A 12,945-nucleotide genomic window follows, 5' to 3' on the forward strand; every position below is an offset into this window, starting at 1 on the left:
CCTTGAGGTTGGTAAATCTGTCTATCACATTTTGGTGGTCAAGTCTCTCACGCATCTCTTTCTCAACTGACATCACAGCCAGGTGCTGGAGTCTGCTTTGACCCATGGTCCTTCTCAGCCAGGTATGGAGCTGACTCAAGACACTAAAAGACCTTTCACAGCTACAGCTGCTAACTGGGTTTGTTAGGGCAACCTGAATAACAGTTTTCTGTTTGGGGAAGATTTGATTATCCAGAAGATTGTACAATGTTAACATATCTGGAATGGCACCAGCCTCACTCTTGAGCTTTATAAAGTCTTTGGCAACCGTGACTTCCTCTGACTGAAGCTCAATATGGTAATGCAGTGCCAGGGCTGACAACCCAGTTTGTTTTGCAGATTCTGTATAGCAGCTTTAATATAGGGAGAACACAACTTCCAGATTGTATGAGTTGTTTGTATTAGTTGTTTGTCTTTCTTTTTCTTTGCCAGTTTAACAGTTCCTGTTTTGCCTGTTAGTTCTCCCTGTCTGTTTTCTTACCTAGTACTTCCTGATCTTGTACTTTGTCCTCATGTTCCCCTCTTTCCTCTCTCCCTCTTTGGACTGACAATCTGTACACACACACACACACACACACAACAGGAGTTATAAGGTTAATGGGCATCCAGTCAGTTAGCTAGTTAGTACCTTGGGTTCAATATCGGCACATGCACATATGGCAAAATAACCAATTTCTCTCATTACATTTCAAACAGGACAGTGGTAACAACAGCAGGCTACGGACAATGTTAAGTTTTAGATTTTAAATAGGCTGCATACATTTCAATGAGATCAACAGGGCAGTCAAATATCGCTAATTTTACTACAGAGCAAACATCGTCGGAAAACACGTTTTCAACTAGGGCTGCCACAAACAATTATTTTGATAGTCGACTAGTCACCGATTATTTTTGCAATTAGTCGACTAATCAGATCATTATCCATTGGATGTACAGTGTACAGCTTATTGCACCAGCATGCATCTGCTCTCATATAATCATTAGCTTACAGCTCTAAGTGTTTAAGGTCTGTGCTGACTAAAAATAAAGACAAGATGATAGTTTATTAAATTTGAATGAAATTTGCGGATTGTTTCAGTGAAGTTTAATAAACTCATTGTTATCTAAAATATAACGGAACACCGGAGTATATTCTCGAGCATCTCACACTTCTGATAATCAGTTGTCTGCTTGACGTTTATTCAGCTGTGTAAAAACTATAACTTTAATCTCAGCCTAACCGATTTACTCAGGAACAAATAAAATACTAAAAAAAGCCAAACAATAACATTTATAAGTTATCTAAGTGACTTATATATCATGTTTAACCTGAGTAGCGAAAGACCGCAGTGGGTTTGAAAACGATTTGCCGGAGTCCGGTGTTCTCACGGGCTCTAGTGAGCCTTGCCCCCGGCTAGCTATCAAGCTAGTGGGTAACAGACGTCTCCGAAAATGTAGGAGCGCTTTTGAAAATATGTGGTGTCTTGATAAACTGAACAGATATTTGAGGTTTACACAGCTACATTCTCGCCTGAAAATATGCTAAACGTTTATTTTGTGACCCAGAAAGAATAATAAGAGTAATATTAAAACTAACTAGCTGCCGCCATTGTTGGAAACTGAGCTGGGCTGCGCTATGAATTCTGGGACACAGCTCCTTCTTCTTCTTCGGGGTTTAACGGCAGCTGGCATCCTTGTACATGCAGTGCTGCCATCTTCTGTTTCAGTCCGTTATTACACTCTTAAATTCTACTACTTGTTCCTTGTTCCTTCAATTAAGTACTGTATGCTTTTTATACTTTTAGTAGTGTGTCCCACAAACAGCAAATATTTTCAAAAAAAGTAAGACATCTTTGGGGGTGCTTTGATTCATTTTGGGGGTGCTGAAGCACCTCCAAAACTGGGCTAAAATCGCCCCTGCGCTGACTCCTGGTATTCCAGGTTCAATACATAGAATGAACCAAAGAAGACTGACATTGCATCAGCAAAGGTGTTCTCTTTGTCCAGCTCGACAATTACACGCCCCTCTGCACTCACCATCCAGCAGGTGGCGGTCATTGAACTTTGTCCTTAAATGTATAGGGGCAACATTGTCATTATGCAACATAAAATAATTTCAATACTTCACTTCTTCACACTGTCTAGATAGTCATAAAGCAAATAGCTACGTACAGTTGATTATTAATGGTCTTATGTACACAAGTCCGTCTTAACATATTATAATTGTACATAATTGGGAATTATTCTGCACATTAAACACACCTAACAAAGAGTCAGCCCAATTAAATTACCGGAGATGAATCAACTGTATGGTTATTTTGGAGTTTATAGTTTGTGCTGCTGTTAAACTTTACAGTATTGACTTCAGTATTTCTGCTGTTAATGTAGCTAGACTACTATGTTGATCAGTAATATGTAATGTGAAATTTGATATTGTTACTTTGCTGAATTCACTGAGACACATATCCAACAACCTTGGTTTATAAAGGAAATTACAGAAATTTGAGCTAACAAAACAGAGACTGGATACCTGTGTCCACAAAAAGCTCCTGTGCCAAACAGAAATTGTAATATGGTCTAATCAGCTCTAATTCATAAATGACTTCTTACCAAGCATAATCAGCCTTGGGGTGCTTGGCAGGCTTTTAACATGCAAACTGAACAATATAAATTTGCGTGCACTGAAGCCACAAAATTTAGAAATACACATAGTTGCAAAAAGTTCAGTGACCAATTACCTTTCCTAAATGACATATGCAATGCAAAAAATAAGAGTATTGTCAATAGGAACCAATTCCCAGTTTTTACATGATCAAAATGATTCACAAAGGGCTTCAATAAACAGAAAATGTGTGCCGACAAGAGAACAGTGCACAAAAATGAAAAGATATTTGAGCTCGACACTTTAATGGGTTTAACATGACTTAGTCAGCACTCCGCACCGTACAGGTAGTACAAGCACACCTGAAAACACTGACCAGCTAACAGCATTAAGCATTTGGGCGCAACCTCGGTAGCTCACCAATTCACCTGTTGCAAACGTCCAAGTTTCTATCAAGTCTCATAAATCCATTGGCAACTATTACCTAACTAGTCTTTTGAGTCTCCACATTCATAGATATTGACATTTTGTCTTAGCATTTGAATGAAAATATCCTGGTAGGGTAGCTTAAAAGTCAAAACAAACAGTAATAAGAACACATTTCGGACTTCTCTCGAATAGGTGAAAAAAACACTTACCTTCAGACTGATTAGCTGGTTGCGATCTAACTTTAATGTGTCCCATGTCAGTCCGTTTTAGGGAAAAAGTGTTAAGTGGTTTCATTTAATTTTGAGATACTCCCGCATGGATGAGCAATTTGGAGTCTAGCAGAGTTATCACGAATAGCCTATGATCTTCAGATATAATCCAATCAACCTTGCATTTAACCCGATTAAACATCCAGTTACCTCTGACTACTTCTAAGTTGCACATGTTAACGGTCTCATCATCACTCTGTGCTGCAGCGAACTGGATCTGTGGCACAGAATAGTTGATGGCCATGTTGTTCTCCTGCTTTGCAGCTTTGTTTGAGTCTGACTTGCAGCTTAAATGTGCAAAACTAAGAGAAGCAGATCAAAATTTTCTTCTTGTTGTTATTTAATGGTGGTTGGCAACCAGTGAAAGGAGCATTAACAACCTCGAGCAATATTTTCTATCCCCATTGCTGTTTTGAAAGTGAATACCCGACGTGTGCGTCATACGTCACGTTGTACGTCAGGTGAAGGTGTGGTGTCGGCTATCGCACCTGTCGCATTAAAAAGCTTTAAAAACGTAACAATCGCTTTAAAAACACAACCCAACGCGCTAAACATGAGCAAACATAAACACCCGTGTTACATTATCACGTATATCCAGGACATCTCTTCTGAACCAAGACAAAGTGGTGCTACAAAGGAATTATTTCTTTAGGAGAGTGCATTTAATAGCAGTCTGGCCTGCAACATAATGCACCGCTAAAAATACAGTTTTTGCTTGTCCCAGAATTTATTAATTTTGAGAGTGAAGTTGTAGGACTGATGCTGGTTAGTGGTGTAGGTTTCATGGATGTGACACCTTAACTTATGTAAAATGACGACCAGAGCATATTATTAGGTTAGTTCACTGTAGTTAGGCAGAGGTGTCTTAAAAAGTACAAAAATACAAAACAAATGAAGGTCCAGTATAAGAAAGAATAAGAAGAGAAAAAAGGAACACCCTGCTAAATGAAGTCATTTTTAAACATTACTCTAAATGTAGCCATTAGTTTTTGTTGCTGGCCATACAAAAAATAAGTATACTTCAATTATATTTCTCAAGTATACCTTAACTAGTACGTATACTAATAATGCTTCTTGGGACTATATTGGCCCCCGTTTTAGTACATAACAGTATTCTTGAAATTAACTTTTAGATGTACTTTTTGTTCACCATAATTGTACTAGCATAATGTCATAATGTCTACAAGAGTATAATTAAAATATACTCGAATCTATCACAATACTAACCATACAAGTATACTATTAATTAATAGTATTAATAATGTTTCACATTGGTTGAATAAACAAATACATTTATTAATATATGAGGTTCCATTCAGTTCAAGGAATTAAATTTTGGTGTGGCTGCAACTTACTCCTTAAGTTGAAAATTATGCTGTATATTGTAGTTTATATGTTATACTACTTTCACAGTGAATTGCATTTTATAGTAATACACTCTGGATGAGGATTTAAGTAATTACTCTTAGATCTACAGTAGAAAACAACAGAAATCCGGATGGTGTAATAGTATAATCTCAGTAACATCGCCAATTGTTACATTTGCTGTATTTTACAGCTGTTTCCATGAGTACGGTGAGTTACCGTAAAAATAATGTCATCTCATGGAATTTTCCCACAATTACATGCAAATTACAGTACTACACTGCTAACATCCTTTAGAGTTTTTTACTGTTGATTTCGCAGTACTAAGCTATGGAAATTACTGCAAAGGCTAACAGTGCAGGTTCTCATGCCTCTAGGACTGAAGGACGAGAAGGGAAAGGTCAGAGCTGTATAGATGCTCAAGCAGCCTGAAGAAAGAGCAGGTGATCCTTGACTGACTCTTGGTGGCGCTGTCACTTGGTGTTCGCTCTCTCTGCGGTAGAGTAGTACCGAGTAGTAGTAGTACCGGCTCTTTCTTTTTTTTTTTTTTTTTTTTTTTTTTTTTTCCCGCCTGTCCCATTTGGTTCTTTAGCCGTCAGAATTGTTGTCTGAAGACCAACAAGGATACCCAATGGATTTATTTTGCCAAATGGATCATCATGGCATTGCCGTATTGGTCCATTTGATCGACCTTTGTTTTTATTATTTATTTTATTTTCAGTTGTTACAGACGGGACAGACATGAGTGAGGGATAGGAAAGGGAGAAAGAAAGAGGAAGGAAAAGAAAAACAGAAGGGGAGAGGGACAGTGAGAAAGGGGGGAAGAAAAAATATCTCCGGGATCACCTGTTGAGAGAAAAAGAAGAGAAAACAAGCAAAAAAAAACAAAACAATGCAACATACTATACACAACACCATCGCATTAATCTAGCTAAGTGTAAACAGCAGTAAATACTAAATATTGAATGTTGTTGTGCAGCACGCAGGACAGACAGCGCACAATGTGCTTTGAAGTAGCAGCCAAGAAAGGTGTGATTTAAGTCTACGAACAGTGAACACCCATGTGCACACCTGTGTGGATCGGCGCGCTTGTATTCAAATGGTTTCCCCATGTAATGGTCTGCTAGAGGATGTAGAGAGCCATAGCCCCGTCCCCCAGGGCATGAAGCAGGCATGGAGGAGATCCAGGCCCCAGACATCCAGAGGCCCCAGAGTGCAAGAGCCCAAGGAGGACCACCGGAGGGGCATCCGTGCCACCTTCATGGGAAGGGCTGAGGATCCCCAGATGAGGGGTCACCCAGTAGCCACCGGGCAGAAGCTAGAGGGGGCTGCACCGGCGTGCCCGCCGGCAGCCAGCTGTGCCAGAGTGAACCGGGCCGCAGGCACAGAGGCCGGAGGCCCGAGGGCCCCCCGCGCCCCGGAAGAGGCCTGACCGAGCAGCAGGTGCCAGGCCCCGCCAAGTAGCCACCGGGAGTGAGCTGGCACATGACCTGAGCGCCCAGCCCTGGACACCAAGAACCAACAATGCACCGACCCCTGAGGGCATCAGTCACCGGCAGGGAGTGTGGTGAGGGGAGATAGGCCTCCACACTTTGGAGGGCCTTGGAGTTCCCAGAGAGGTGGAGTCTAAGACCCGACCTGACATATAGACACAGACAAACAGGCACACACAGACACAGACATGCATTCCCACCCTCATGCACACATATACAAACACTCAGCACTCACCCAACGTAGGAATAAACGTAAATGGACATGTACACACAATCACACTCCCCAAACATACTCTATACCCCGGGTCCAGGTATCCTCACCCCCAGAGATGGAAACGGCACCCAGACCCAAGAGATGTTACCCTTCCCTCCGGGGTGGAGGCAAGCAGACCGCCCCAGGCTCCGCAGCAGCAGGGAGGCCAATCGGACAGCCAGCATCTCTTCCCAGCCCCCCCGCCCCGATGGCTAGCAGAGAACGGGGGTGTGTTAAGACCCCATACCTCCCTCCTCCCGCTCAAGTGTAGTGTTGCTGCGTGTTGCTCTAAAGTGTATTTAAAACAAGGGAGAGCATGGTGCTGCTGCCAGAGAGCAGCAGGTGTTAGCACGGCCCCTCCCGAGAACCCTCAATGTCTACATGGATTTAAAATTGAGAGGTGGGCACCGGCGCCAGAGGTAGGTTTGAATACACAGACCTCTACTGGACGCCGTTAACGTGCCCACCCTCAAGGCCCTATATATATATATATATATATGTGTGTGTGTGTTATGAGAGTGTAAGTAATGTGGATGTCTAAGTTGTGAGATAAAATTGAGGCACAGGTGGCCAGAAGAGGACAGAGGGGGGGGGAATGTCTCCCCTGCACCCTGGTGACACACCCGCACCCCAAAGCCCTACCTGTGTGGGGAGTACCGGCTCTTTCAGCTCGGCTCACTAAAAAGAGCCGGCTCTTTCGGCTCCCAACCGGCTCTTCAGGTTGTTTCGTTGCTTTAATTAATTCATTATTAACAACAATATAAAATTATGCACAAAAGGAATTATTAATGTAAAAAAATAAACCGTGGTTTTATTTATATATGTTTATATATAAATATATACGGTGGCCCCTAGAGACAAAGCACGTACAAACTCCAAAACACATTTATAGCGTTAACTGAGCTCCAAAACAGAGCTACCTAGATTACTTAAATTACACAACTGAAAGCATATGTGTATTGTTTGTGTATTTATACACAAGCACTCATATATATTCAAATAATTCAAAAAAATGTTCATTTACCTGTTACTACCACACACCAGTCGTTGGTACTTCCTGGCTTGTGTAGCCACTAGGTAACAAAAGCTCAACACTGCGCCTGCATCCTGGAGCACTTCTGTTGTGTTTTGTATGTTTTTTGTAGTTTGTACGTGCTTCGGGGTTTGTACGTTCTTTGTCGCTAGCGGCCACCGTAAATATACTTTTATTTATTCACGCCACATAAAATGTAATAAATAAATCATATAATACAAAAACCAACTATTTACATTTCAACTTTTAACTATTTAAATTTTCAGCTTCTTCCTTTTAAACAAATTTAAAGTGAAACAACACAAAACACTGCAAACCACAACACACATAACACACATAACAGGAAACGGTAAGTAAGTTTCCTCACTTTCGATCCACAAAACACACTATATCTATAGATATAGATTATAAATTAAAAGAAGATGCACATTCTCTGTCATATGGAATGAATAAACTTTCTGAATCCTTTATCATCCACAACTGAAAATAGTTGTGGTTGATTGCTATACCTTTCTAATGTGACGTTGTTGTCCCTGGCTCTCTTTCTCTCTCTTTCCCTCCGGCTCTGTTCCTGTGCTGCTGCGAGTGTAACTACCGCCCCTTCCCCCTCTTCCCAGCGCAAAGCACAAGGCTCGTGTGCGTAGTGAAGCAGAAAAAAGTGCGAGAGAGAGGGTGAGAGAAAGAAAAAAAAAATCCACATTGTTCACTTCAAAGAGTCGGCTCTAAGAGCCGTTTCGTTCGCGACCGACACATCACTACGGTAGAGTATCACTATCACTTCCTGTTCCTGCTCAAACAGAGTGGTGTTTTTGAGTAGCTTATCTGCTTAGCAGTTTAATTAAAAACTGTTAGATACATACTGCCGATGTGAATTATGATTTTACTGAATTTACGTTTACCCTTAGCCAGCAGTTTTAAATTTCCCTCAGTGTCGCCTGCTCTGGCCCCTGGAAGACAATTGACTAGGGTTGCCCTACCTTCACATGTCTGAGAACAGAATCATCAATTACCAGAGTTTGGGAAAAATGGTTAGACACATGAACAGGTTGGTGGTGTACCTGTTTAAGACTATGCTTCCTCCTCACTGTCACCCAGCTGCCCTTTTCCTCCAGCTGCTTGGGGTCTGCCGGGGAACAGCTAGTGGGGCCTACGCTATCTTCGGCTGCACCAGCTACAGGGGCCTGGCTAGCTACGGGTGAATGAAGGGTGCGAAGCAGAGTCTCCAATTCAGTAATCCTGGCCTCCAGAGCTGCAAATATGCTACATTTGTTACAAGTATTATTACTGCTAAAGGAGACCGAGGAGTAACTAAACATCTGACACAATGAGAAGGAAAGTGCAGTAGGGACAGGTGAAGAGGCAATGCTGATAGCGAGTTGGCTATGAGCTAAGCTAAGCTAGCGAAACAGTAAAAGCACAGTGAGTGAATACTTTGGCTATAAGTTAGGTGGTGAGTACACAGGAAGTGTGCTTCGGATAAAGCATGTTAAGATTATATTATGAAAAAAGAATGTATCTAACAGTTTTTAATTAAACTGCTAAGCAGATAAGCTACTCAAAAACACCACTCTGTTTGAGCAGGAACAGGAAGTGATAGTGATACTCTACCGTAGTGATGTGTCGGTCGCGAACGAAACAGCTCTTAGAGCCGACTCTTTGAAGTGAACGACGTGGATTTTTTTTTTCTTTCCCTCACCCTCTCTCTCGCACTTTTTTCTGCTTCACTATAGTGATGGGTCATTCACGAACGAAATGGCTCTTAGAGCCGGATCTTTGAAGTGAACGACGCGAGCCGGCTCCGAGGTTTTTTTTTTTTTTTTCCTTTCTCTCACCGTCTCTCTCTCGCCCTTTTTTCCGCTAAACTCCGCACGCGCGGCCTGTACTTTGCGCTGGGCAGAGGTGCGTTAGTTACACTCGCAGTAGCACAGGAACAGAGCCAGAGAGAAAGAGCGCGAGGGACAACAACGTCACATTAGAAAGGTATAATAATCATCCACTATTTTCAGTTGCAGATGATAAAGCAGGCCCATATGACAGAGAATGTGCATCTTCTTTTTGTTTTAATATTTTAATTTATATTTAATTGTGTTGTGGTTTGCAGTGTTTTGTGTTGTTTCACTTTAAATTTGTTTAAAAGGAAGCTTAAAATTTAAATAGTTAAAAGTTTAAATGTAAATAGTTGGTTTTTGTATTATATGATTTATTTATTACGTTTTATGTGGCGAGTTTGTACGTGCTTTGTCTCTAGGGGCCACCGTATATATTTATATATACACATATAAATAAAACCACGGTTTATTTTTTTTACATTAATAATTCCTTTTGTGCATAATTTTATATTGTTGTTAATAATAAATTAATTAAAGCAACGAAACAACCTGAAGAGCTGGTTGGGAGCCGAAAGAGCCGGCTCTTTTTAGTGAGCCGAGCTGAAAGAGCCGGTTCTCTAAAAAGAGCCGGAAATCCCATCACTACTCTACCACGGAGAGAGCGAACACCAAGTGACAGCGCCACCAAGAGTCAGTCAAGGATCACCTGCTCTTTCTTCAGGCTGCTTGAGCATCTATGCAGCTCTGACCTTTCCCTTCTCGTCCTTCAGTCCTAGAGGCAAGAGAACCTGGGAGAGATGTGATCTGAAGAGCTGTGGAGAGGGGTTAGGAGTGTATGCACCCCTGTGAACTGCAGCCATGGCATCTTCTGCGAGTTGTTAGAACATTCATTCAGATGCCCGTCCAACTCATAGATAGAAGTGATGATCTGCTGAGCCTTCTGATGGAAAATTCATGGGATATTATATGTAACCAGTGGATCACTCTGCACAGAATAAAACTGCAAAATAATGGGATGCTACAGAGATTTCTCACTGGCCTGACTTTGTAAAAGACGCAAGTAAGACATTGCTGTTTGTTATTTTAAAACTCTGAAGGGAGTCTATGTACAGTGGTCAGAAAGTTGTAGTTCTTATACCTGCACTGATCTGCTCCATCTTAGTTCTGAATCACACAGATAGATGAGGGGAAGTGACACAGTTTATGCTGTTCTTCACCTCATGTGACAATATTCTATAGGTTCCTTGAGAGGTACTATAGTTAATGTTGAAGTGAAGTGTTAATTTATGCTTTACTTTTTTTACTAATACTAAAAAATGTGTACATTTGACTTATGCTGTGTCCTGATTACTACATAATAATGACGTTACTGGAAGATTGGTGTGAAAAATGAAGGCTATTCAGATTTTATAACCACAAAGGGAGTGATATTAAAAAAACTCTCAAAACCTGACAAACTTGTGTTTGAAACATGCAGTTTTATTCTATATGATAATGAATAATGTGGAGTTTTTTCATCTTTGGATCAGCTTACTTGTGTGAGAAGAGTTTCATACAGATAAACTACCTAAATTCAAAATGTCACTCTTGCCTCCAGAGGAGAGCATTCACTCTTATGAAAATGAAAGTTACATTTTACAGCCATAACACTGAAAATGAAAATGTTTAGTAATGTTCAGAAACGGAAGTCACATTAAAGAAATGAGATTATTTTTTTTATCATTATTTTTTTAATAGACTATTATCTTGCAATAAATCATGTGTTAACAAGCTGTATTTCACATATTAATTAAATGATATTCAGTGGATGCTGTTTACAGGTCTGAGGTTCAATTCTGTATCAGATTAAATAACGGAAGAATGTCATGCTGAACAAGACTTTAACCAAAATTACACTGCAATTGCACAATTTCTTCTTGTAATGTTTTGTTTCTTACCAAAAAATAGGATCCTTTCCTCCGATTTACTTTTGATTCTTCTACACAAATAAATGAGATACTTCTGTCTTAAATGTTGACTCATGGGAGAAATCACTTGTGGGTAAACTAAAAGTCAGACTGTCTTAGGGGTAAAAGTACATTTATTTCAAGAAAGTTCTTATATTTGAAGGTCAAGGCTACTTTCAAAAGCAATGTGATTCAAAAACACAATTAACAGTTAGTGACTATTCAGCAATTATGAGAATCCAAAGCACCGTGTACTGGTTTCAGGCATGTCAGATATGTTGACTGATAAACATTTTATTAATGAACGTTGTTGATTTCTGGAATGATGATCTACATGACATGAATTCATCTTGGGTTAACAAACATTAATCTTTTTTTTATTTTGTTTTTTTTATTATTTAAATAGCAGAAAAACACATTTTTATGGTTTTCTGATTAATGCACTTAATGATCAATGCTTTAAAAACTCCTGGGAGACGAGTTTCTCTGCTTATTCCCAGATGAACTTCAAAGGCAAATCACCAAGTTTCTCCCAAAGGAGTTGATCCACTCTTTCACTCTGTGCAACACTCAGTGTGTTCTTCCAGTCTCCAATCTGACCTGTAATTAATACAAAAACACAACACCTGATACCCTGATGTCACATTTTTCTGCACAGCAGCTGCAGGTCTGTTATGCTACCTTTGCGCAGGAATTTTCCACTGAACTTCTCTGGCGGAAAATGCTGATAGTTTGCTTTCGAATCATTCTTCATGTTCTCAAACTTAGCTTTTTCCACAACTTGACTGATGGCGGCTTCAGTCAGGTTTTTCCCTAAGAAGTTGCAGATCTTCCTCACTGATCCTTTCAGGTCCTGAAAGAAAAGCAGGAACACAACAGAAAAAGAACCTTAAACTCTGCCAGATATTTTATTTGAGTTTCCTTAGAAACAACAAAAATGCGAAGAAACATCTTACCAAAATCATTTCCTCGTAGGTCAGGAAGAGGATGTTGTACTGGTCTCTGTTTAAATACCACTCCCTGACGTGGTCAAACCAGGATGACGCAAAAACTGTATAGTTGCATAATGCATCCAGTTATTTGGCATTCTGACTTAATTGAGTTCACATACAACCCACATGTCACAAGAAGAGCTCAAGTGTAAGCTCTGTAGTTACCTACAGCATGACTGTAGGCATGATCAGTCCCCCATGCTAATCATGCAGTGGTAGTGTGCCTCCAAATGTAGTACAGATTTTGTCAATGTGCTCAATCCACACACACAAAACTGGTGTTGGTAATAATTACTAGCACAGCACCACAAAATCACTGGGTACTAAAGTGGAAGCACTGTTGCCACACACTGAAACCTTCAGGTCACAGAAACCAAAGTCTTTCAAGTATGTAGAGCTGCAAGAGCTGTGAGATGAATCACATGACAGAAAAGATAAAACGTTTAGCAACAGATTTTTTTATACATTTTAAACGGTACCTTTTAAAACATGGATTACTGCATGGGCATAGAGTGCACATGACCTTCCTGCTGGTGCATGCCAAGAAAAACAGGTGTTTTGACACATTTGTCATACTAACTCAGTAAATATTAACTCAGAATAAACACGCTCTCTCATAGTCCACTGAATCTGAATTGTCCAGTATTTGGAATTTAAACTTTAATGAATCAGTAATGTTTTCCAAAAAATTCTAGAACAAATGTAACACTTTACAT

General features: G+C 40.2%; 3 protein-coding genes across 4 annotated transcripts in view; all 3 read right to left on the reverse strand.

Moving 5' to 3' along the window:
* The window catches only part of LOC146519520 (amine sulfotransferase-like), a 121,016-nt gene that overhangs the window by 65,088 nt on the left and 42,983 nt on the right, over positions 1 to 12,945 (reverse strand). Inside the window, exon 7 of one of the 2 annotated variants that reach the window (XR_014873801.1) lies at positions 2 to 591. The exons of the other annotated variant lie outside the window; for it this stretch is intronic. The gene's annotated coding sequence lies outside the window, so the exon portion shown is untranslated. Of the gene's footprint in view, position 1; positions 592 to 12,945 lie in introns of those variants that run through there. 2 annotated transcript variants of the gene reach the window in all.
* Positions 1 to 12,945, reverse strand: part of LOC146519522 (amine sulfotransferase-like) — a 109,994-nt gene that overhangs the window by 58,862 nt on the left and 38,187 nt on the right. Inside the window, exon 2 of the mRNA XM_085157557.1 lies at positions 521 to 591. Within this exon, the coding sequence (XP_085013683.1) occupies positions 521 to 591 (71 nt within the window). The remainder of the gene's footprint in view (positions 1 to 520; positions 592 to 12,945) is intronic.
* The window catches only part of LOC146519529 (amine sulfotransferase-like), a 44,855-nt gene continuing 42,659 nt past the window's right edge, over positions 10,750 to 12,945 (reverse strand). The window contains exons 5-7 of the mRNA XM_085157664.1: positions 12,194 to 12,288; positions 11,919 to 12,090; positions 10,750 to 11,837 (exon numbers count right to left, since the gene is read on the reverse strand). Coding sequence (XP_085013790.1) covers positions 11,728 to 11,837; positions 11,919 to 12,090; positions 12,194 to 12,288 — 377 coding nt within the window. The 3' untranslated portion in view covers positions 10,750 to 11,727. The remainder of the gene's footprint in view (positions 11,838 to 11,918; positions 12,091 to 12,193; positions 12,289 to 12,945) is intronic.

The sequence above is a fragment of the Neolamprologus multifasciatus genome, chromosome 4, assembly GCF_963576455.1.
Source record: "Neolamprologus multifasciatus chromosome 4, fNeoMul1.2, whole genome shotgun sequence".
NCBI lineage: Eukaryota > Metazoa > Chordata > Actinopteri > Cichliformes > Cichlidae > Neolamprologus > Neolamprologus multifasciatus.